We start from the raw sequence: 24866 nt of genomic DNA on the forward strand, positions 1-24866 counted from the left end.
ATACTGATGGCATTTTTACTCTTTCTCAGAGAACACACACACGCACACCCAGACAGACATACATAAAAAGATAAACTTAAATCGGAAAAGGACGGTTGCAAGGTAAATATGGAAAATTTGCTTTTGGTCAGAGAGTAATTGATTACTGGAACAACCTTCCATTTGGTATTGTGGGATGGGCAGTTTGAAATTTAAAGAGGGATCACAAATTATTGGAAGAGAAGGATAAATGAAGTGAAATTTTTTTTTTTTTTTTTTTTTGCTTAAACATGCTGAATAAGCTTGTTTCCTTAAATCATTTTGCCACTACTAATACTAAAATTGATTAAATTTATCAAAAAAAGACAAAAAAGTTATATTTTTAATCCACTAAGATTTCCAACTTTAACAAGTTGGAAAAAACCAAAACAACAATTCAAAGTGGTCACATTACACAACACACAGGTAGGTGATATTACAAGTTTCTCCACGTACAAGGATCCCATTTTGTCCGCTGGGGACCATAAAATTCATACTCATATTATGCCGTCATACACCAACTGTATTAAAATTTATGGTTTTGTACTGTTTAAAATATTGAAATGACTAGATAGAACAAATAAAGTTTAATCGAATAAATAATTACAATGTATAAAATATAATATTAAAATGCAGGATACTATTTACAATAAAATATATTTACAATAAAACAATGAAATTAAAATACTAGATGATAAAAGCGCTAAAATTATACCGTAGCTTTCAAAGGCATCTGCCTCCTTCATACAGCACATCCTTAAATATCAGCAGGCTCATGGCTCTCAGCACGTGGTTCCACGTGCTGAGAGCTGTGAGCCTGCCACTTTTGACAGTGCCAATTTTGTCACTTTTGACAGGTGGTCAATATACAGTGGTCACTTTGACAATTTTTAGTGTATATGTTTTATTTTCATTCACTAAAAGTTAATTTATGCTTTTTAAAAAGTGGTGATACAAATTTAGATTGCTCTATGCAGAATAAAACAGATGTTCCAGATTTAGCATTAACATTAGCAGAGGTATATGATGCAAGAAAGCAAGTTTATACAGCAACAGCCAGAAAAAAAAAAAAAAAAAAAAAAAATTTCCAATGCACCCATCCATTTGCTCCAAAAGTTTCTCCACTTCTTCCTTGAATTTATTTAAGGTATCAACTTCCACAACGACAGATGGTAGTTTGTTTCAGCAATCAACTACTCTCTAGCTAAAAGCAAATTTCTGCACATCTATTCTACAACTGCCTTTCCGAAATTTCAGTTTATACCCCCTGAGATTTGTAATCTGAGCAAGAGGAAGAATTCCATCAGCATTGAGCCTGTTCAAACCATTCAAGACCTTAAATGCCTTGATCAGATCACCTCACAGGTGCCTAGTATCTGGATGCTGCAATTTGCAGAATGTAAGCCTTCCTTCATAAGACATCCTTTTGTTCCCCTCACCAGTCTTGTTTCCTTCTCTGTACTCAATCTAGAAACTCTATATCCTTCCTAAAATGAAACCTCCAGACCTGTACACAGTACTCAAGTTGTGGCCTGACCATTGCCTTATATAAGGAGATAATCACCTCCTTATCCCTGCTAGCAAAATTCCTGTATATCACTGACAAGACCCCACGACCTGCTCTGGAAGCCAGTCTGCACTGATCAGAAAACTTCATATCTGACTGCACAATTACCCCCAGGTCTTTTTCATTCTCTACTACTCTGAGTGTAACACCACCCAGTTGGCACATTTCTCTGGGGTTACTGCTACCCATATGCAGTATTTTGCATTTGTCAATGTTAAACTTCAGTTGCCACTTCTCAGCCCAACATTTCCAGATCCTGTTGCAGTAGCTTGTTATTTTGATTTTTAGGAGCATTAGCAACTAAGGCTATATTGCTCCGAGATATGCGGTGGTTATTCCCTGACCTTTCTGCATCCTACATATTTGGTGGTGACGGGCTCAAACCCCGGTCTAATCAAGAAGCGTGTGCTATGCACTGCTGCTCCTTCCCACCTGGCTACGGAGGTGCCCCTTTGCAGTAGCATACTGTCATTAAAAAGCCTGCCAACTTTTGTATCATCTGTAAACTTCAACATTAAGCCTGATATACCTTCATCAATATCACTGATAAATATACAAAACAACAATGGGCCCAACACCAAACCCTGGGGGACTCCACTAATAACATTGTCCACAAAGAGCAGTGCCCATTGATTACCACTCTTTGTCTTCTCCAACTCAATCATCCTTTTATCCATTGTAGCAACTTTCCCTTAATGCCATACTGCTCCAGTTTGTACAGCAGTCTTCCATGTGCAACAGTATCAAAAGCTTTCCTGAAATTCAACTTACAAATTCCACATATCAAAATTATTTTTTACATCCAGTTCCTTTGTGACTACATCACAGTATCCAATCAAATTGGTCAGGCAAGACGTCCCCTTGACAAAATCATGCTGTGTCTGAATTATTACTGCAGTCTTGTCTAGATGATCCTGCAATGCTTCTTTAACCAATGATTCCAATATTTCCCCCAGATTTGTGTTTATGTGAGAATTTTTCCCCTTTAATAGAATCTGTGGGAATTTAGCCTGTGTGGAAACCAAATTTTAGTGCAATTCAGAATAACAAACAGCAATAAAATCTTTTGACTTTGCTATTCAAAAAAAAAAAAAAAAAAAAAGGAGACAAATCTCCTTTATTGCACATTGGCTTATATCCTCGATTACAATGAACTTTTTTATCAGGCCTTTAGTGGATGTAAATCATCAGGAACACTTTCCAGTGTTTCATGTCTATTGTTTGTCCAACGTATTTAATTGCTTTTTTCATATTCCATGTCAGTAGTTTTGCTGCTTGTTACTTATTTCAAGAGCCCTGAGTTTAAATCCTCTTGACAGCTGAAGGAATTCTTAAAGGCCTCTTCAATTATTTAGGGTTTTTCAGTATGACAACATGCAAATTGGTCTATGAACAGACATAATATGCTGCTGAAATATGGCCTAAAATGCTGATAAAACCCATATAAAACCAACTGGTGAATTTCTTCCAACATCCAACAACTCTTTTTTTTTTTTTTTTTTTTTTCACCCATAAAAATTATTTGCAATGATAACAGTGACATCAGTTTTTTTTTTTTCCCTAGGCAAAAAGGTGTTCCTATACCATGCATTATAATCTTTTCATTTGAAATGTATATGACTGTCATAAAATGTTAATCATATAAAATCAAAAACTGTTATCAAAATACTCAAGATTAGCATCCCTGTTTAGGTCAGGCGTGTGATAAAATTCTAATGTTATAATTTTAATTCTAATATTACTGACTTAATATTCAGTAAAAACATCTTAAAATAGTCTTATAATCTTAAAATTCATATAATTATCAAGTGTCTGAACTATGAAAAGGAGGAGATTCCCAGATAAAGAATAAGCAAGCTGGAGTTGGTTAAATGCAGTTGCACTCATTTAATCACTTTTTGACTTTTACGTGGTGCTTGTTTTTAGAAAATGATATATATCTGATAATAAAAGATTTGATATTTACCAACTCTTTTCGATTTTGTTCTCTCTCTACTCTTATCAACATATCAACAATAGCTGTATAGCTACCTCTTGCAGCAATGTACAAAGCTTTTCTTCCACTCTAAAAATATTATCATCATTACTGATATTATTCAATAAACTGAATCCTAAACATTCAATATTGTAAAAAAAAAGAAAAACTGTTGGACAACTTATTTAGATATCAATATGCAAAAATGATTAAGTTTGTAATCTAGTTGCTTGCATACAATTAAAAGCAATTTATTTTCAAATACAATTTATAACACATTACTCCAATTATTAGACTAATATACATGATTTTTTCTGACTGGAAACTACTATTATATTTTTATTCCTAACCCTGTGCATTTACTAACAACCAGCATTGTTTTATCCTGGCATATAATATTTTACAAAACAAGGGCATCACAATATTCATCAGAGGGTACCAAGATAGCTTGTAGTAAAGCTTAAAAATGTTATGTGTTTTTAGTTAAATATGCACTGTTTGGTATCAATGCTGTATTCTAATAGTAATATTAGAATTAGAATAATAGTATTATTCTAATTAAAATTAGAATAATAATATTTTCCATCATGTATTGGAACAGGAAATGAAAAAAATATTCAGTTAGAAAAAAATAAATTTTAATAACAGGTATGACACCTGTGGGCTTTAATGACATCAGTAACCTTCTGGGGGACAATTTCAACTTTTTATATGTAAAGATGGGAATCTTTCTCTACTTCTCCCATGAGGATGTGGTTAGTTCTCTGCTTGAACTAGAATGGCCTGTTCTGGTCTCAGCTGTCTAAAACATTCCAAAGGTGTTCAATGGATTTAGATCTGATCTCTGGGCTTAAAATAGCAGGTTATGCTCAAACTGCTGTTGTACTGATGGTGCTTTGTGATAGGGAGCACTGATGATACAAATGCATCCCCATCCAGGGAATTGGCATGATGCAGGTAAGGCAGAATTGTTCAGAATAGCACAACAGAGAACTGCATTCACAGTTATGTTGATGACAATATCATGAATAACAGGTCCACCAAACATCATTGTTGGTGCAATATAATCTGTGTGAAACTACTCTTTGGGAATATGTTACTACCCAGGTATGATGCCTAACTGGGTAGTATGATTCATAACTCCACATTCTGCCAGTGCTGTAATGTCCAATACTTCCATTCTCTGCACTAAACCAGACAGTGATCTACGTTGTTGATAGGCATCTTTGCTTTTGAACAGCTATACAACCATAATAATCCATTCTTTGAAGTATTTTTCTGATGGCAGTTATTCCAGTCACTTATCTTGGTTGTATTAACTGTCTCCCAAGGCAGCTCATTAAGAGTACCTTAATGATTTCTTCTTGCTATTTATTTCAACTGTCTACGTACTCATGAGATTATTAATAGTGGCCTACTGGAGTTCAGATGAAAGATGGCATTACTTTCTGCTGGCATATGATGATTCCAACAACTGATTTTGGACGTCCTACTCCCTCTGGTATCAGGTAAATGGGCTTGCCTATTGCCCACACTTTTAATTGATACTGCCATCTGCCTGTCATATGACCCCTAGAATTAACAATACTTGCCAATACATGTTGGTGAATTGTGTGCGTGTGTGCATGCGCGCACTGAAAAATAAACACGAATAAGTCATATAATATAATACCTAATACAATAAAAGAATAAAAGAAAAAACTATAAAAGCATAGTAGCAAAATTAAAATGCATAAATTCAGAATAGGCTAGCAAAACTGGTTATCTGTGCATTCACTTTTACTTCGCTTTGCCATTCTAATATTATTAGCAGAATGGCAGGCCTATTTTAATTTTGTTATATATATGAAGTGGGATCAAAAAGTTTGCGGCTGACTTTATATCTTGAAATTGTGCATTGTAGCAAGTTGAAACTTATCTAAATACATTTGGTGATTCATCTAGACAGCAACATATGATCACCCATTTATCTGCAGTCAGTTGAATAGAAAGTGTTTATATATTTAGTCAGTGTGGGTCAGAAGCAAGATGTTGCTACTGCTGATCCATACTAAAATAAATGATTTTATTCAGCAGTGAATCTGCATTAAATTTTGTTTCAAATGAGGGAAAAGTGCAAAAGAAACCCCTGAAACATTTAAAAACAGCTTATGGAGAAGATGCCACATGTCATTTGAATACTTTTCGGTGGTTCAAAAAGTTTAAAGATGGCTGCTTGTCTGTTGAAGATGGTTGCTCTGGCTGCTCTTCAACTTTAAAGACCAGATTCATAGTTCATGCTCATGATCTGATCAGGTGTAATTGATGTTTAAGTATCTAATAAGTTATTAGTGAAACTGGTATTTCTTATGGCAGGGCTTTTTGTAAAATATAAACTTCTGTAATGCTGAGGAAGTCCCCCTAGAAAAGAGGGAGGGCTGGGGGTCCCCTCCAGGAAATTTTTTTAGAAAATCATGATGCTATATGAGCCAAATTTTAAAATTGGGGGGGTTTTTACAAAGTCTTACACAGTTTTGAGTGATTTTTTTTTCTGAGATATCAAGAAAAAAAATTATTTTATCATTTTGGTCACTTGTTACTTTTGCCACTCATCCTGCACTCTTGTTTCTTTGTTGCAATGTGTTAATAAAGCTACCTTTTCCTTTATTTGATAATTCAATAATATTGTACTTACAAAATAAACAGTACACATTCTCATTGACGCTTTTAAATGTCATAAGCACTAATTTGACATTTCAAATTACAAAAGCATACTAAACTGGACAAAACTAATTTAATAGTTATTATTTATTAATATTTCATTCTTATAAATATTTCTACAGTAAAAGCATGTTATTATATTTCTTATTGCAATTTCTTTTTTTACTTTTTATGTCTATAGCTGCATGATGGCCCTTGAATAAGACATGGTTTTATTAAGCATTTTAATTATTAATTAAGTGTCTTAAATCTGGCTTAACTCTGACGCACAATGCACCAAAGGCATTAGTAATAATAAATAATTTTTATTTAAAAAAAAAAAAATTTTCTCTTTAAGCATATGATTTTTTTTTTATTTCTTTATAACTTCTAGAATGCCATTCAGGTAGGAAAAAAAACCCTACTTTTGAGACATGTCAATCAATTTTAACACAAATTTGGAAAAGAGCCACATTTCAGCAGAGGTTGTGGCTTGCATCCTCAGAGAGACTGGTGAGTTTTTGCATGTCAGGATCTTTGTCAATGTGCTGCTGCTGACCTACACTTTGTTTCTTCCAGTGATGAATTGTGGGTGTATGGCTAAGACCAGGAAACAATGGGCCAGTACTCACAATGGAAGACTTATCTCCAAAGTTCAAAAACAACAAAGCAATCTCAGTAAAACCTGAACATCATGATGAGAGTATTTTTTGTTTCAAAAGACTGTTTGTGATGAATTTGTCCTGCATGTTCAAATGTGAACCAGGAATACTACAAAAGTTTGGTATGAGTCAGTTTGGTGTGCCATAAGGACTGGAAAAACTAAAATGAGAACTGAAGTCTGCTAAAGGCCAAATGACTGTGATGAGTATAATGAACAACTACACAGGCTGTAGTTGTAAATCAGAATGTCTTGTGGGTTGTTCACTCACACAGTAGTAAGACAAAAAAGTCTCACTATCGTGTGAGTAAATTGATGATTGTTTTACTACTGTGTAAATTATTGGATGACTGCTTTCTACAGCAGCATGTTAGAGAGACAATAAGAGAAAGTGATACCCTCAAATGATGAAAGAAAGCAAGTTTATAGTGCATCAACAAAAAAAAAAAAAAAAATAATAATAATAATAAATAAATAAATAAAAACATCCCAGATAACCTGTCCATCCCCTCCAAGAGTTTGTCTAGTTCATCCTTGAATTCATTCAAATTACTAATATTTACAACAACAGCTGGAAGTTTGTTCCAACAATTAACTACCTGCTGGCTAAAGCCAAACCTTTAGCCAGAAGGTAGATGGGATTCTTCCACTTGTTCAGATTACGAACCTAAGGGGGCATAAATTCAAATTGAGGAAAGACAGATGTCGAATAGATGTGCAGAAATTTGCCTTTAGCCAGTGGGTAGTTAATTGCTGGAAATCTGTCATTGTGGAAGTCGATAGGTTAAATAAATTTAAGGAGGAACTGGACAAACATTTAGAGGGAATGGTTGTGTGAATTTTTTTTTTTTCTGATGCTGCATAAGCTCATATGCTTGCTTTCTTGCATCACATGCCACTGTTACTACTACTACTTTACACATCTGTCCTGCAACCATCCTTCTTCAATTTAAATTTATGTTCCCTCACATGCATAATCTGAGCAAGAGAAAAATCCTATCAGCACTCAGTCTGCTCAAGCCATTCAAAGCCTTAAAAACCTCAATCAGATCACCTTACAGGTGCCTAGTCTCCAGATGTTGCAATTTGCAGAACTGAAGTCTTTCTTAGTAAGAGCACCTTTTTGTTCTCCTCACCAACTTCATTGTCTCTCTGTGCACATGTTAGAGGAGCTCTACATCCCTCCCTAAAATGAAGCCTCAAGGCCTGTATGCAGTACTCAAGATGCAGCCTAACAATTGCCATTTACAATAGGATAATTACCTTATCCCTGCTAGCAAAATTCCTGTATATCACTGACAAACCCCATGAGCTATCCTGGCAGCCTGTCTGCACTCTCAGAGAACTTCATCTCTCACTGCACTATTACCCCCTCAGGTTTTTTTCGTTTTCCATCACTCTGATTGTAGTACCACATAGCTGGTACGTTACTCTATGATTACTACTACCCAAATCCAATACCTTGCATTTGTTAATGTTTAACTTCAGCTGCAATTTCTCAGCCCTCTACCTAATTTTTAGAACTTGTTACAGTAGCATACATTGATTACTGTTATTAGCTACCCTGCTACCATTTGTTCATCTGCAACTTGGAAATTAAGCCTGATATACCTTTATCAATATTATTAATAAATATAGAAAACAATGTGCCCAGAACCACCCTGGGGGACTCCACTAATAACATTAGTCCACAAAGACAATATTCATTGATTTATGTCTTCTCCCATTCAACCATCCCCTTATCCATAGCAGTAACTTGCTCTTAATGCCAAACTGCTCCAATTTGTAGCAGTCTTTTATGTGCAAGGGCTATACTAGATGGACATTTAAAGTGCCAGCATCAGCTGGAATTGTGAACGTCTCTAAAACAGCAAACTACACTTAGCGCTTCTAATGTTTGATTCATTTCAAACTAGAAGGGGCATTTCTAATGCTGAATTGGATACCACCAGTGACTCACTTTTTCTAGTCTCAGTTTCAAGAGGATGTTGTCCAAGTTGGATGTACTGCATATTTATGTATATAGTTGATTGTGAGTAGAAAGAGAAAATGATGATAGTGGATTCATCCAGCAAATTCAAATAGATTAAAAATAGGACAGTTTTATGTTATGTTTGAAATAGGAAGTTTCCCGAGAAGTTTTTTTTACTTTACAGAATGTCGATACAGAGTTTTGATGAACTTTTAATGTTAATTAGTGAAAAAAATCGCAAAATTTGATACTGTGACACGGAAATCAATACAAAGAACTGTTTCACTGCAATAGACACTAGGGCTTATGGACTTGACCCCAGGGCTCACATCTGGTGAGTATGGGATTGGCACACCCAGAGTCCTGAACTGGATATTATCATTCTTCTCTTTCTTGGTGATTCCCTTCTACTTTTGACACACTCTCTCTCTCTCTCTCTCTCTCTCAGGGTAACTCAAATGTTTTTTTGGCTGGTTCAGCATAAGCTTTAGGCTTTCTTGTACCATATGACTAATAATAATAATAATAATAATAATAATAATAATGATGGTGATTTGATTTGAACATTTTTAAAAATTCAAATTTTGAAAGAATTGTTAATGAAACAACTTAATTTACCATTAAATAGACCTCTTCCTTCCAAATTTGGACTGACTGAAAATTTAATACTACCACACCCATCAAAAAATTTGAGCAGTGAGCAAAGAATTTTCAATTATAGATTAACTTGAGGAAGGTGACTTGTTTGTTTATTATTTGGTTTTTAGGAGCATTAGCAACTAAGGCCATATTGCTCCGGGGATATATGGTGGTCATTCCCTGACCTTTCCGCATCCTCCGTATTTGGTGGTCACGGGCTCAAACCCCGGTCTAATCAAAAAGTGTGTGTTACGCACTGCTGCTCCTGCCCACCTGGCTACAGAGGTGCCAAGGTGACTTGTAGAATGCACATTTGGAATACTGAGCAAAGTTTGCACCTTTTTCACTCTAGCATATTAATGGAGGTTGGCCTCAGGGCTCTGTTTTGGGGCCAGTGTTTTGGAACTTTGTTCTAAACCAGTGGCTATCCAGAGAATTATCTTACTGTCACAAAGTGGAGTATGCCGATGATTTAGTGCTTTGCACTTATTGGAAAATCCAGGTGAATTTTAGAGGTCAGAATTGAACTGATTGTTAATAATTTAGTAACATGAGTAGCTTTGAATAAACTAAAAATATCTGAAAGTAAAACAGTAATGATGTTGATAAAGGGTAAGTTGAATTATGGCAGACCTCCCCATTTGATTATTAATAGAAAATAAATTTCGTTAGTGTCGACAGTGAAATACTTAGGGACAGTTCTGGATGACAAGCTACAATTTTTTGCACATTTAGATCATTTAAGTGCTAAAATGAAAAAAGTTCACTGCTCCTATTGTCCATATTACAAATTCAGAGTGGGGGCTTCGTAAACGAGTTCTTAATTTACGTTATAGGGCAATTTTTCTTCCTACTGCTGCCTATGCTGCATCAATATAGTATAAATACACTGAGTGATCACTGAATTATGATTACCCCTAAGAAAACTGAATGCAACCCACTGACCACATGAGGTACAAGAGTGCGGAGTTAGTCAACCTACATGGCATAGATAAAGTGTTAGTGGTTCAGTAGGTAGTAAAATTCCGAGTGTGATGGGTAAAAGGAAGGATTTATCGGACTTTAATAAAATACAGATTGTGGGTGCTCGACGAGCTGGTGTCTGGATTTCCCAAATGGTTGAACTGGTGGGGTGTGTACACCCCGCTATGTTACACTTTTTCCCAAATGGCGATGGTGTCTTCCAAGATGACAATGCACTTATTGTATGAATGGTTTGAGGAACACAGTTCTGACTTCCACCATATCGATTGGCCTCCAACTCCTCCCAATATCAATTCCATAGAGCACTTGTGGGACACTATGAAAAGGCATATCAGGCATCTGGATACACCAGTCATTTCCATTCATTGCTGACCGCATTACACACAGCTTGGTTGGCCATACCTCTGGAATGCTTCCGACATCTTGTTGAATCAATGCCACGTTGGATAGCTGCTGTACTGAGGGCAAAAGTGATCACTGAATTATGACCTCCTACCTATGAAGTATTAGGTAGGAGGTCATAATTCAGTGATCACTCAGTGTATTTAGATAATATTAAATATCACCAAAAATTAATTTATTTACAAAGTGTAATGCTCCTCAAGTCATTACTGGAGCTCTGCCTTTGGATCTCTATGTAGTATTTAGATCATTTTGTTATTTTTTGAGAAAAGGCAAGCAAATCTCATTTACGGGTTTAACTAATAACTGCACAGAGAACATCAAAAATGAGAGGAGTAATATATTTAAGAAATTGTTAGATATATGGCAAGAATATTGGAATTAAAGTACTACTTGTGAGGTTGCTAGATTATTCTTGCAGGATGTACTATTTAACAGATAATAAAAAACATAATTGGTTCTATTTATTCATAGAAATTTCTTATTTAATGGCAGGGCATGTCTTTAAATTATAAATTGTTCCAATTCGGGCTTGGGGATAGCCTTATTGTCAGTGTAGGATGATTGGATCATGGGATCATGTGTTATATGATTGTCCCTTGTATGAGGATTATAGGTTAAGATCTAGTCTTGGCACATTATAGCCTTAGTTGCTAATGCGCCAAAAAAATCCAAACAAACAAACAGACAAAACAAATATAGGTTAAGATTAAGAGAGACTATTCCTAATTTGACAAGAGGGTGTGAATATGTTTATACTCAATCTAATGTGTATTTTCAGGACTTACAGGAGTATGCCAGATTAGTGTTTAGAAAAGGAAGGCAAATGGTTGTCTTAATTTCAGATGTCTAATGGATTAGTATTCAGGTTAATTTAGAGTTTTTGTTGTCATTGTATTTGTTGTATTTGATGGCTGTACACTTTTTTTTTTTTTTTTTTTTTGCTGCACCAGGCATCACTACTTGATGGTGTTGCCTGGTGCGGGATGATTTTCTTTATTATTATTATTATTTTATTTTTATTTATTTATTTTAAATTTTTATTTTTATTTTATTTTTTATTTTTTTTGCTGGCACTCAGGTTTGGGCAGCCTGAGTGCAGGATGCAGGCACCCACCTGTATAGCACTTCTTCAGGTGGTTGTGGGATTTTAGTGCAGTTAGCCCTGATAGAATAGTAGACTCAGGCCTAGCTCCATGTGCCTAGGGACAGGCACCAGGCAGCAGCAACTGCTCCCTGGTGACTAAGTGACCATTTCAGGCCCTTTACACAGTTTTGTATTAAAAGACAATAGCATTAAGTGGAGATGGATGTGAGTCTAGCTGCTACCAAAGAACAGATAGATAGATAGTACAGTATTTTCTGTTTTCATGTCACTCCTAGCCTATATTGTTCTCTTATGCACACTGGTCCCATCATCTTATGCCATACACCCCCCCCTCTACAATTCAAATAATGCAAATCAATAGTCTGTTCAAGTTTAGATTTCTTGGTTTAATGTAAATTTACTGTTTTCTTTGATGTGGTCAGGTGACAATGATTCACTGAGAGTGATCCTCTTATATTCCAGCCAAGTGGTTTTTGGCCTTTTTTTAATAACGGCACCCCTAAGTAATTTATTTTATTTTGTGGTACCCCTACTCAATTTTCTGCTGTCAGATTCGATTCTCTCACTGTATATATATATATATATATATAATATTAAAAAAATATTTTATATGATGGTTATTACAATAATATAGCTATAAACAAAATTACAATTCATAATACAAATTATATATACAGGGTGTTTCAAAGATGATGGTGAAAAGTACAAACTAAAATAAGCAAAAAAAGTCCCAGTGAACATTGGGCTGCAAATGAACCGTTTTTGAGATAATGCATATTTTCTGTTAAGATCCGCCACTGACATGGGAGCACTAACTAGTTTAGCAAAATGCTGTGAATCCTTTGCTAAGGGTGGTTTTATTAAACAAAAGATAATACATTTTTAATTTTTGGCTTCAACAGCACAGGATTTTACAGATGTTACATTAGAAAGAACATCCTGTTCTTTCTAATGTAACCCTTTCTTCAACATCAGGTGTTATGCTTCTGGGCCTACCTGCTTGTACTCCATGTGCGAAGCGCCCATGTTCTCTAAGGCATTGATGTACCCTGATGAATGTGCACCTGTTGGGCTGCCTTCGGTGGGGAAATGCTTCTTGGTACAAACTTGCAGTCTCGAGTGCACTGCCATTGGCTTTACCATACATGAAGTGCATGTATGCATAATCTTTGTTGCGGTAACCTCTTTCCGTGTTGACTATCCTTTCACAAATACTAGTATGCTTGCTATGTCTCAGAGCATTGAGAGAGGGGAAAGGGAGAGAATGAGCATAACCTAACCTAAACAAACAAGTCAGTGGTGGATCCCAACTAGAAATGTGCAATATCTCAAAAACGATTCACTTAAGGACCCATGTTTACTAGGCTTTTTTTTCATATTGTAGTCCGTACAGTTCATATTTAAATTATTGACCATCACTTTTGAAACACCCTGTATATCTATAATGATTTTATTCTTTATATAGAGGTACTAATAGTATGAATTAGAGCTATAATGCTCAATATGTTCTACATTGATATCAATATTTGTAAAAGAATAAGAGAAGTTTACCTCAATATGATACACAGAACACTTCCATATGATACTCTCCAGAAATTAAAACGAAAACAATTAAAATATCGATAATCTTACATTATAGTAAGAAATAATTAACAATAATTAAAAATCAAATGAACACAATTAAAAATCCATTTAATGCAATTAAAAATTAAGTAAAAAAATTAATTTAACGAAAAAAATTTGCAAAACGATTTTCCTTCCTGAAGCTGACAATGCTTTTTGACCGTATGTCGATCACAGGAATGAAAATTACAGAATGGGGGTGAGCATGGAACATAAATAGGGATTATTTGCCTTCGAGCATGTGCATAAAGGACCACAAGTCGGAGATTAGATATGGGCAGCGAACATTAACAGAATTCTCATGTAATTTAATTTCGACAGTTTCTGCAATTAATAGTCTCGTATAATTACGTTGGACACTAAGTATTTTGGCCTCGTTAAATAAAAAAGTATGTTTTTCATTAACGGCATGAAGGGCTAATTCTGACGCTGCTCAACGAGAAGCACAAACTGAGGAATTTTCGTGTTAATCAACACGAAAGTGTTGATTAACACGAAAATTCAGAGGAAACCACATAGAACCCTGATAAGATGTTGTTGTTATTTGGTTTTTAGGAGCATTAGCAACTAAGACCATATTGCTCCAGGGATACGCGGTGGTCATTCCCTGACCTTTCTGCATCCTCCGTATTTCGTGGTGACGGGCTCAAACCCCGGTCTAATCAAGAAGCGTGTGCTACGCACTGCTGCTCCTTCCCACCTGGCTACGGAGGCGTCCCCCTGATAAGACGAGTTGCAATCACCACAAGAAATGTTGTATGCTAGGTCATTTATTTGTGTTGCGAATGAGGAAAGGACTGAGTGATTGTTCAGGATAGTATGTAATTTTCGTACTGACATGGCTACAATTTTAAATTCGGTATCTTTAAAATATAACCATTGACTATTTCATTCACTTAATTTCTCTCCAGGTATAACCTATCGACACACACAATTATGGGGGATTTTCTGAATACCTTGGTACAAAATTACATTAGATTAACACTAAGATAACTGGCCCAAAGTTACCATATTCCTTTTCTAAAGTACTGCCTTCAAAACAACATCATTCCAAAGTTTGCCAGGGTCAATTTAAATCATAAAATTTTAGGTGTTAAGCAACTAGCACTCGCCACATCGCATCATATAGTTAAGCTTGCCTTAAGATCTCGGTATTCTAATAAACAAAAATACCTTACCCAAGTTAGGAAACTTCGTGACAAATTAAAAAATTATCTGCATCCTAGTGATTAGTCTGTATTGAAGACCCCCATAGATTTGTGACATGAAGCACAGGCCTCAGAAATAAAAAAACAGACACGTTAAGAAATTGAATACATTATCAGGAGGGTCAAGACACGTTCATACGAATTCTAACACATTGTCGTAAGCTTGTGACCAAATGCATACGAGTTGTGTGACAACCCCCCCCCCCACACACACACACATACGCACAATGGTCTACTGCAGAATACTTCAGCTAGTTCCAAAACAGCCCTTCGCCCAACATTCAACAAACTGACATATCAACAGGTTACAAATCTTTCTTTGTATATGCTATTGCAGGATCAGATTTCACTTTTATCCAAAGGGGTAAATTATAATTTACCACCTCAAAAACTACCTAAAAAACAGTGCATAATTGACATTGAATTTGGACATCGTAATGTTCCACAAAAAGATTTATTTATTCAACAAGTTAACCAAGTGGTGAATAACATAAAAGAAATGCGACTTCCTAAATTGAATACACATGACAGTTCAGCTTTTTGTGAACTTCAGGAAAAAACAGGGCACAAAAGGTGATATAGTTGTACACGTTGGCACTAATGATATTAAGAGTAGGAAACCGGCGGAATTACTTAACAAGTACAGGTCACTGATGAAAAAAAGCCGTGAATTAGTTTTGAATTTGAAAGTGTCTGCAATTCTGCCAAGACACGACAGGAGGGAGTATATGATGAGAGCCCTGTTGATCAATTCGGCCCTGGAAAGATTGTGCAGGGCTCAAGGGGTAGAATTTTTTTCAGCCTGGTCTGTACTTGTTAACAGGAGAGACTGCTTCTACAGGAATGGGATACACTTAAATAGAAAGGGTGCAAGAATGTTTGCTGATGCTATCGAGGCAGTGTTAGGTGCGTTGGAAAACTGCTAGATTGGGGGGATACAAGGACTAATAGATTAACAGTAACCACTGGCAGAGGAGAAAGTGATTCTTGCACTGCTTCTATTGGAATGAGCAGCAGCCTGGAAAATAAGATGCAGGATATTTCAGAGACTGCTGGGAATCATGGGGGTACAAGTAAACACATGGGTTGTGTTAGGGTGGCTAAGAGGAAGAGCACATGCATGTATACTTTCGTGTACACCAATGCTAGGAGTTTAGTAAATAAATTTGATGAATTTGAGGTATTGCTCAAAACATCAAAGGCAGATATTGTTGGGATTTCAGAGACGTGGTGTCACACAGATATAAGGAATGCAGAACTGGAATTTGGGGAGAAAATGTCTACAGAAAGGATAGACAGGATGGGAAGGGAGGAGGGGTTATGCTATTAGTAAAGAAACACATAAAATCCAAGGAAGTGAAGCCAGTCGACATCGCTGCACAGTGCAGTGTCGAGTCAGTTTGGTGTGACATAAGCATTGGGAGATCAAAATTGAGAGTAGGAGTGTGCTATAGGCCTAATGACTCTGATGAGTATAATAAGAAACTGTACAGAGAAATAGAGTGGGCCAGTAAATCAGAGAGTCTTATAATGGGGGATTTTAATTTCCCAGATATTGACTGGAATTTGGGATCTGGTCACTCACACACTAGCAAGGCTTTTGTGGATTTATTGGATAATTGTTTTCTACATCAGCATGTTCGGGAGGCAACTAGAGGGAGTAATACTCTTGATTTGATTATCAGTAGTGATTCTTCATGCATTAAGGATCTGCAGATAAATGAACCACTAGGTGGCAGTGATCACAGTGTTCTGAAGTGGGAGTTACTCAAAGAGGTAACTACCATTAGGGGTAAAGGGAAGGGGTATTGCTTTCGTAAAGGCGACTACGATGGACTGAGACAGTATTTAAATTCTATACAGTGGGATCAACTGATGATGTTACCAACAGCAAATTCAAAATGGGAAGCATTCAAAGAACTTATCTTGGAAGCTCCTAGGCTTTACATACCAACTAAGAAATATTGCTCAAGGTTTAGGCCTAAATGGATGTCAGATGAACTAATGAGGCATATGGCAGAGAAGAAAAATGCATGGGATACATACAAATTAACACGTGACACAGAAGCCTATGATAGATACAAGTTGATCTGTAACCAAGTTACAAAGGAGGTTAGGCAGGCGAAGGCAGATTACGAGAGATCCTTTGCAAGGGATGCGAAGAAAAACAGCAAAGAGTTCTTTACTTATGTAAACTCTAGACGGAAGGGGATGAATCAGATTGGTCCACTGGATATTGATGGTTCAACTGTTGATGATTCTGCTCAGGTGACTAACAAACGAAATGAGTATTTTGCATTGACATTCACACATGAGGAGTTATTCAGCGAGGGGAATGCCAGAGGTGTATTCAACTCTAGCAGTAAACTAGAGAATCTTGTAATAACTGAGAGTAAAGTGGAGGAAAAATTGTTGAAGATAAACACAAGAAAGGCACCTGGGGCGGATGGGATCTATCCAGTTATATTAAAGGAGGCAGCAAAGGAAGTAAGCAAACCCTTAGCCATAATTATGAGAGCTTCTTTGGACTCAGGGGAGGTACCCATGGACTGGAGATGTGCAAATGTGACCCCAATTCACAAGGGAGAATCAAAGGCTGACACAAGTAATTATAGACCTGTGAGTTTAACTTCTGTTCCCGGAAAATTAATGGAGGCACTGGTTAAAGAAGCACTGCAGGATCATTTAGACAAGACTTCAGTTATAGCTCGGACACAGCATGGTTTTGTTAAGGGGAAGTCTTGCCTGACCAATTTGATTGGATACTATGATGCAGTCACAAAAGAACTGAATGCAGGGAATAACTTTGATATTATATACTTGGATCTTAGAAAGGCTTTTGATACTGTTGCACATGGAAGACTGCTGCACAAATTGGAGCAGTGTGGCATTGGAGGCAAATTGCTGCTATGGATAAAGGGGTGGTTGAGGGCGAGAAGACAGAGAGTGGTAATCAATGGACACTGCTCATCGTGGACTAATGTTATTAGTCGAGTCCCTCAGGGTTCAGTATTGGGTCCTTTATTGTTCTCTGTATTTATAAATGATATTGATGATGGTATATCAAGCTTAATGTCCAAGTTTGCAGACAATACAAAGGTAGGCAGGGTTGTCAAGGACACTACTGACACTATGCTGCTGCAACAGGATCTGGAAAGGTTGAGCAGATGGGCTGAAAGGTGGCAAATGAAGTTTAACATTGACAAATGTAAAGTACTACACATGGGAAACAGCAACCCCAGAGCAACGTATCAACTGTGTGGTACTACACTGAGGTAGCTAACAAACTGAGGTAGCTCAAGTAGCTAACAAAGAGGTAGCTAACAAACTGAGGTAGCTCAGGTAGCTAACAAGACTTCAGTTATAGCTCGGACACAGCATGGTTTTGTTAAGGGGAAGTCTTGCCTGACCAATTTGATTGGATACTATGATGCAGTCACAAAAGAACTGAATGCAGGGAATAACTTTGATATTATATCAGGTAGCTAACAAACTAAATATTCATTTAGTTTGTTAGCTACCTGAGCAGGATCATCAACAGTTGACCCATCGATATCAAGTGGACCAATCTGATTCATCCCCTTCCTTCTAGAGTTTACATAAGTAAAGAACTCTTTGCTGTTTTTCTTTGCATCCCTTGCCAAAGATTTCTCGTAATCTGCCTTCGCCTGCCTAACTTCCTTTGTAACTTGGTTACAGATCAACTTGTATCTATCATAGGCTTCTGTGTCATGTGCTAATTTGTATGTATCCCATGCATTTTTCTTCTCTGCCATATGCCTCATTAGTTCATCTGACATCCATTTAGGCCTAGACCTTGAACAATCTTTCTTAGTTGGTATGTAAAGCCTAGTAGCTTCCAAGATAAGTTCTTTGAATGCTTCCCATTTTGCATTTGCTGTTGGTAACATCATCAGTTGGTCCCACTGTATAGAATTTAAATACTGTCTCAGTCCATCGTAGTCGCCTTTACGAAAGCAATAACCCTTCCCTTTACTCCAAATGGTAGTTACCTCTTTGAGTAAAAATCCCACTTCAGCACACTGTGATCACTGCCACCTAGTGGTTCATTTATCTGCAGATCCTTAATGCATGAAGAATCACTGGTGATAATCAAATCAAGAGTATTCCTCCCTCTAGTTGCCTCCCGAACATGCTGTTGTAGAAAACAATCATCCAATAAATCCACAAAAGCCTTGCTAGTGTGTGAGTGACCAGATCCCAAATTCCAGTCAATATCTGGAAAATTAAAATCTCCCATTATAAGACTCTCTGATTTACTGGTGCACTCTATTTCCCTGTACAGTTTCTTATTATACTCATCAGAGTCATTAGGCCTATAGCACACTCCTACTCTCAATTTTGATCTCCCAATGCTTATGTCACACCAATCTGACTCGACACTGCACTGTCCAGTGATGTCGACTGGCTTCACTTCCTTGGATTTTATGTATTTCTTAACTAATAGCATAACCCCTCCTCCCTTCCTATCCTGTCTATCCTGTCTGTAGACGTTGTACTCCCCAAATACCAGTTCTGCATTCCTTATATCTGTGTGACATCACGTCTCTGGTATCCCAACAATACCTCAAATTCATCAAATTTATTTACTAAACTCCTGTAGTGATCCTGCAGTGCTTCTTTAACCAGTTCCTCCACTAAATTTCTTTGAATAGAAGATAACTAACAGGTCTATAATTACTTGTGTCGCCCTTTGATCCTCCTTTGTGAATTGGGGTCACATTTGCATATCTCCAGTCCATGGGTACCTCCCCTGAGTCCAAAGAAGGACCAGCGTCGGGGCCTTCTTGTGGAATGCCTCAGCTGCGCGGCATGCCGGGTGGCCCGCCTGGCATGGCTGTTTCGGCCGGCAACTAACAGCCAATGGAGGCTTGGACTTGTACCTCCCCTGAGTCCAAAGTCTCATAATTATGGGTAAGTGTTTGCTTCCTTCCTTTGCTGCCTCCTTTAATATAACTGGATAGATCCCATCCACCCCGGGTGCCTTTTTTATGTTTATCTTCAACAATTTCTCCTCCACTTTCCTCTCAGTTATTACAAAATCATCTAGCTCACTGCCAGAGTTTAATTCACCTCTGGCATTCCCCTCCCTGAATAACTCCTGATGTGTGAATGTAGATGCAAAATACTCATTTTGTTTGTTAGTCACCTGAGCAGAATCATCAACAGTTGAACCATCAATATCCAGTGGACCAATCTGATTCATCCCTTTCCTTCTAGAGTTTACATAGGTAAAGAACTCTTTGCTGTTTTTATTTGCTTCCTTTGCCAAAGATTTCTCATAATCTGTCTTTGCCTGCCTAATCTCCTTTGTGACTTTGTTACAGACCAGCTTATATCTATCATAGGCTTCCATGTCACCTATTAATTTATATGTATCCCATGCATTTTTCATCTCTGCCATATGTCTCATTAGTTCATCTGACATCCATTTCGGCCTAAACCTTGAACAATATTTCTTAGTTGGTATGTAAAGCCTAGTAGCTTCCAAGATAAATTCTTTGAATGCTTCCCATTTTGAATTTGCTGTTGGTAACATCATCAGTTGGTCCCACCATATAGAATTTAAATACTGTCTCAGACCGCTGTAGTCGCCTTTATGAAAGCAAAAACTCTTCCCTTTACCCCTGATGGTAGTTACCTCTTTGAGTAAATCCCACTTCAGCACACTGTGATCACTGCCACCAATGGTTCCTTTATCTGTAAATTCTTAATGCATGAATAATCACTGCTGATAATCAGATCAAGAGTGTTACCCCCTCTTGTTGCCCTCTAACATGCTGCCGTAGAAAACAGTCATCCAATAAATCCACAAAAGCTTTGCTGTGTGTGTGAGTGACCAACCCACAAATTCCAGTCAATATCCAGGAAATTAAAATCCCCCATTATAAGACTCTCTGATTTACTGGCCCACTCTATTTCCCTGTACAGTTTCTTATTATACTCATCAGAGTCGTTAGGCCTATAACACACTCTTACTCTCAATTTTGATCTCCCAATGCTTATGTCAGACCAAATTGGCTCGACACTGCACTGTCCAGCAATGTCGACTGGCTTCACTTCCTTGGATTTTATGTGTTTCTTTACTAATAGCGTACAGTGATCATATTCCAGTGATAGGCAAATCTTATAGGGAATAATAGTTCATTACTATAAAAAATAAATTACATTCCAAAAAAAATATATATAAAAGATAATCTACATGTATCTTTATCAGTAAAACACACAAAGTAAAATTCTAATGCTTTGATAGTTTATTATTTTGATAAAAAGCTTTTTTAGGTAATTATAAGAAGTTTATAACTTAAATTATAAAATAAAAATAATGTGAATATGTAGTATATTTCTCCAGGGGCTCACATCTGGTGAACCCCTTGGGTAATATATTTTTTGGTTAGTGGAGCATAAGCCACAGGCTTCCTTGCACCATATGGCTAATAATAATAATATTTAATGTAAATTTACTGTTTCACTGTTCTACATTAACACATGAATGAGAAATTAAGCACAGTTTCTAATATGCACGTGTGCGTGTAGAATACCAAATAATGAAATAAAATGAAAACAGATGTGAAACTGTACCTTCTCTGCAAGTGAGAGGTCAGCCCCGCAAGTCAACAACACTTCTGCTACTTCTACGTATCCAAGTTCTGCTGCTAAGTGGAGAGGAGTCTGCTGCCTCTAATAAACAAATGATTTAAATATTGCTTAAATAAATGAACATTGTAAACAAATCAATGCTTTATTTCTTCTAAAACAAAGTATGTTGTTAATTATTACAATAAAATATTATGGACACATCATTAATTAAAAAAATAAAATATATGCAATCTATGTATGTAGCACTTTATCCAGTAAACCAAAATCTGGATTTTTATGAAAGCACATATTTTTTCTTGTGACTTGTTCTTAATCACAATATTTTTAAAAGTGTACTGATTTTGGCTGCCCATATCAAATTAGTTGTCTGCATAGTCTCTGTTTTGATAGCATTCCAAAACAATGCACTCAGTCTCAGTACTGCATAAGTTATTTGCTTAATAAGATGATGGTAGCATTATCATTTTATTCAGCTATTCATTTAACTTAATTAATTTGGGACCATGCTCAAGGCAATAAAACCACAAAACAATCTGAAAAGTTTAATTTGAATCTCAGAAGAATCAAATGCATATACTAACAAAGCTGACAGTTAGGACTGGATTTGCAAGTGCCGGGAATTTTACCCAGAGACTATTCAAAGTTCACAGAGTAGAATTTTTCTTAGCATGGCCTACACTGTTAACAGAAAGAAGTTTTTATAGAGATGGAATAAACTTGAATGAAAGGGGTGCAAGAATATTTGCTGTTGTAATCGAAGCAGTGGTTTTGAAAAACTGCTACTTTAGTGAGAATACATAGACTAACAGTTTGATGCCGTGCATTCCAAACTTTTTCGAAACTGGCAAACCATGCACATGCTAAAAATATTCTGACACCTTGCTCTTTTTGTTCCTTGTTTTTAAGTGATAAATACTAAATGCAAAGATAGGCAATTTTATTTGTGTATCTTTGCATCTGCAGAGAGAGAGAGAGAGAGAGAGAGAAGATATGCAATTCTTAGCTAAGGCCATCTGAACTTGATTACATCAATTATTGTATTTCAAAGAGAAAGAATGCATCCAGAGCTAAACAGTCACCAAGTATGAAGAATATTAAGAAATCATATGTCATAAAATTCTAATGTATTACTTATTAATTGCATTTTAATGAATCAGTTACATCACTATAAACAGTGAAGCAAAATCAGAATAAAAAAAAAAAAAACTGATATAATACTAAAATTTGGTGATACCATTTAAGACACATTGCAAGAGCGCCCCCCCCCCCCCATGATGCCCACTTTGGAAAGCTCTGGTTTAATGGTAGTCAGAAAGAAAACATACAATTGATTCCTGCATTGTTTCAGTTGGGACAAACAGGAACATGGAAAGCAGTACTGGATTTGCAGTAGCTACTGGGAGAGGGACTCATGTGAAATAAAGTTATAGGGCTGTGTTAGAATTCCTAAGCATAGAAATAATTGGGCATGTACTTACCCACACAATAATGCCAGAAGCATATATTAACTATGCAATTAGATAGTATGAATCAGAGCTGTAATACTCAATACGTTCTATTTTGATATTAATATTTGTAAAATAATAAGAGGAGTTTACCTCAATATAATTTCTGGAGAGTATCATACGGAAGTGTTCTACACACTATATTGAGGTAAACTCCTCTTATTATTTTACAAATATTAACTATGCAAGAGGCACAGTAAATATATTTGATTAATTCGAATTACTAGTTAAATCATCACATGTAATAGGTATATCAGAACATGGTACAACTCTAATATAGAGGATGGAGAATTTAATTGAGGAGGGGAGGATCTGCACTTCTGGTTAACAAACATAGAGATTAGAAAATATAACAACCAGTAGACATGGAAAGCAAATGTAATACTGAGTCAGTCATTCTGGTGTGATACACTGTGGAGAAAAAAACAGAAGTATGTTACAAGCCAAATAACTGAGCAGTATAACAAATATTCAGAAAAATATATTGGGAAAACAAATCGGAATGTCTTATCATGAAGGATTTTAACTTTCCAGATATTGATTGTAACTTGTGGGTTGGTAGCTCACTCAGTAACAGAGTATGGAGACCTCGTATGAAAAAAAAAGACATTGAGCTTCTTGAAAGGTCCAAAGACAAGCAACTTGAATGGTGAGATCGGCAGAAGGACAACTGTATGAGGAAAGACTCTGATTATGTGGACTACAGAGCTTGGCAACCAGGCACCTCAGAGGTGGATTAGTAAAATGAATGAAGGTGGAATTCTCACTGTTATAAAGAATGAACACATTCATAACTTTTAGAAAATATTGAAGGAGGAGAATTTCGAAATGGATGATTGCAGAGCTGGCAGGTCAAATGGAGCAGAAAAAGATAGCACGGGACAGTTACAGAGTGATGAAAAGTACTGAAGTACAGGGGCCATAAATTTAAATTGCAGAGGATTAGACTGGATTGTAAGAAGTTTTCTTTTAGCGAGTTGGTGATTGCTGGAACAAGTTGCTCTCGCATGTAGTTGAGACTGACAGTTTAAATTTATTGGTTCTATGTGAGGAGGGAACCATATATTTGTGTTTTCTATCTACTCGGTTGGATTGATTTTTTTTTTTTTTTTTGCCAGTGCAGCGAAAGCCTGTGGCTTCCTTGCACTATATGGCAAATACTATTACTATTGTATTGCAATTAAAAATGTTTATAATATATTAAATAAAAAAGAAATATACCTGAAACATAAACATCCACGTGTGATCCATAACCCAGCCACATTGTTACATTATTTTCTATGGGAAATGATTATTTATATACAAGTTTTTGCCTTGTCATAATTTTCAGGGACACATTATTCACATAATTCAAGGGACACCTGTATATATAATTCTAAAAGTATGACACATCTAATTCTAAAAGTATGACATCACCACATTTTAGTACCATTGTTCATATTTTTCTGAAAGAAATGATGGATCATGACTTCACTTCTTTATGTGGAGCATGACTTCAACACCTTAAAGTGCAGAGCAATCCAAAGGAAAAAAATATGAGCACAGTATGCCATTACCAGTATTAACATGTTATATTCAAAAACCATATACAAAATACATTTATTTATTTATTTGCATACAGACTTCATGCCCATTTTTTTTCCACACAGTGTACCTATAAGCATGGTGATAACATGTAACTAATATGACTACTGCCATTAATAATAATCAAAAACAAAGTGATTCCTCGAGCCAAGGGAAGCTAAAGGTGATATCAATATGATGTTTATTTTGTTTCTGTAAAAAGCTGGTAAAAGGCTACTTTTGAAATAATTTTTGTGAAATTGATGATGGTACTATAAACAAAAAGAGTACCATGAACTTCTTGAACACAATGGTAGATAAGACAACTGTGGAAACGAAAT

General features: G+C 36.3%; 1 protein-coding gene across 1 annotated transcript in view; it reads right to left on the reverse strand.

Annotated features, from left to right (window-relative positions):
- Positions 1-24866, reverse strand: part of LOC150087031 (uncharacterized) — a 346277-nt gene that overhangs the window by 97071 nt on the left and 224340 nt on the right. Inside the window, exons 11-12 of the mRNA XM_090371763.1 lie at positions 21440-21538; positions 3552-3650 (exon numbers count right to left, since the gene is read on the reverse strand). Coding sequence (XP_090227889.1) covers positions 3552-3650; positions 21440-21538 — 198 coding nt within the window. The remainder of the gene's footprint in view (positions 1-3551; positions 3651-21439; positions 21539-24866) is intronic.

Source organism: Mastigoproctus giganteus, chromosome 4, assembly GCF_048544385.1.
Source record: "Mastigoproctus giganteus isolate SK-2022 chromosome 4, ASM4854438v1, whole genome shotgun sequence".
In the NCBI taxonomy this organism is placed as follows: Eukaryota; Metazoa; Arthropoda; class Arachnida; order Uropygi; family Thelyphonidae; genus Mastigoproctus; species Mastigoproctus giganteus.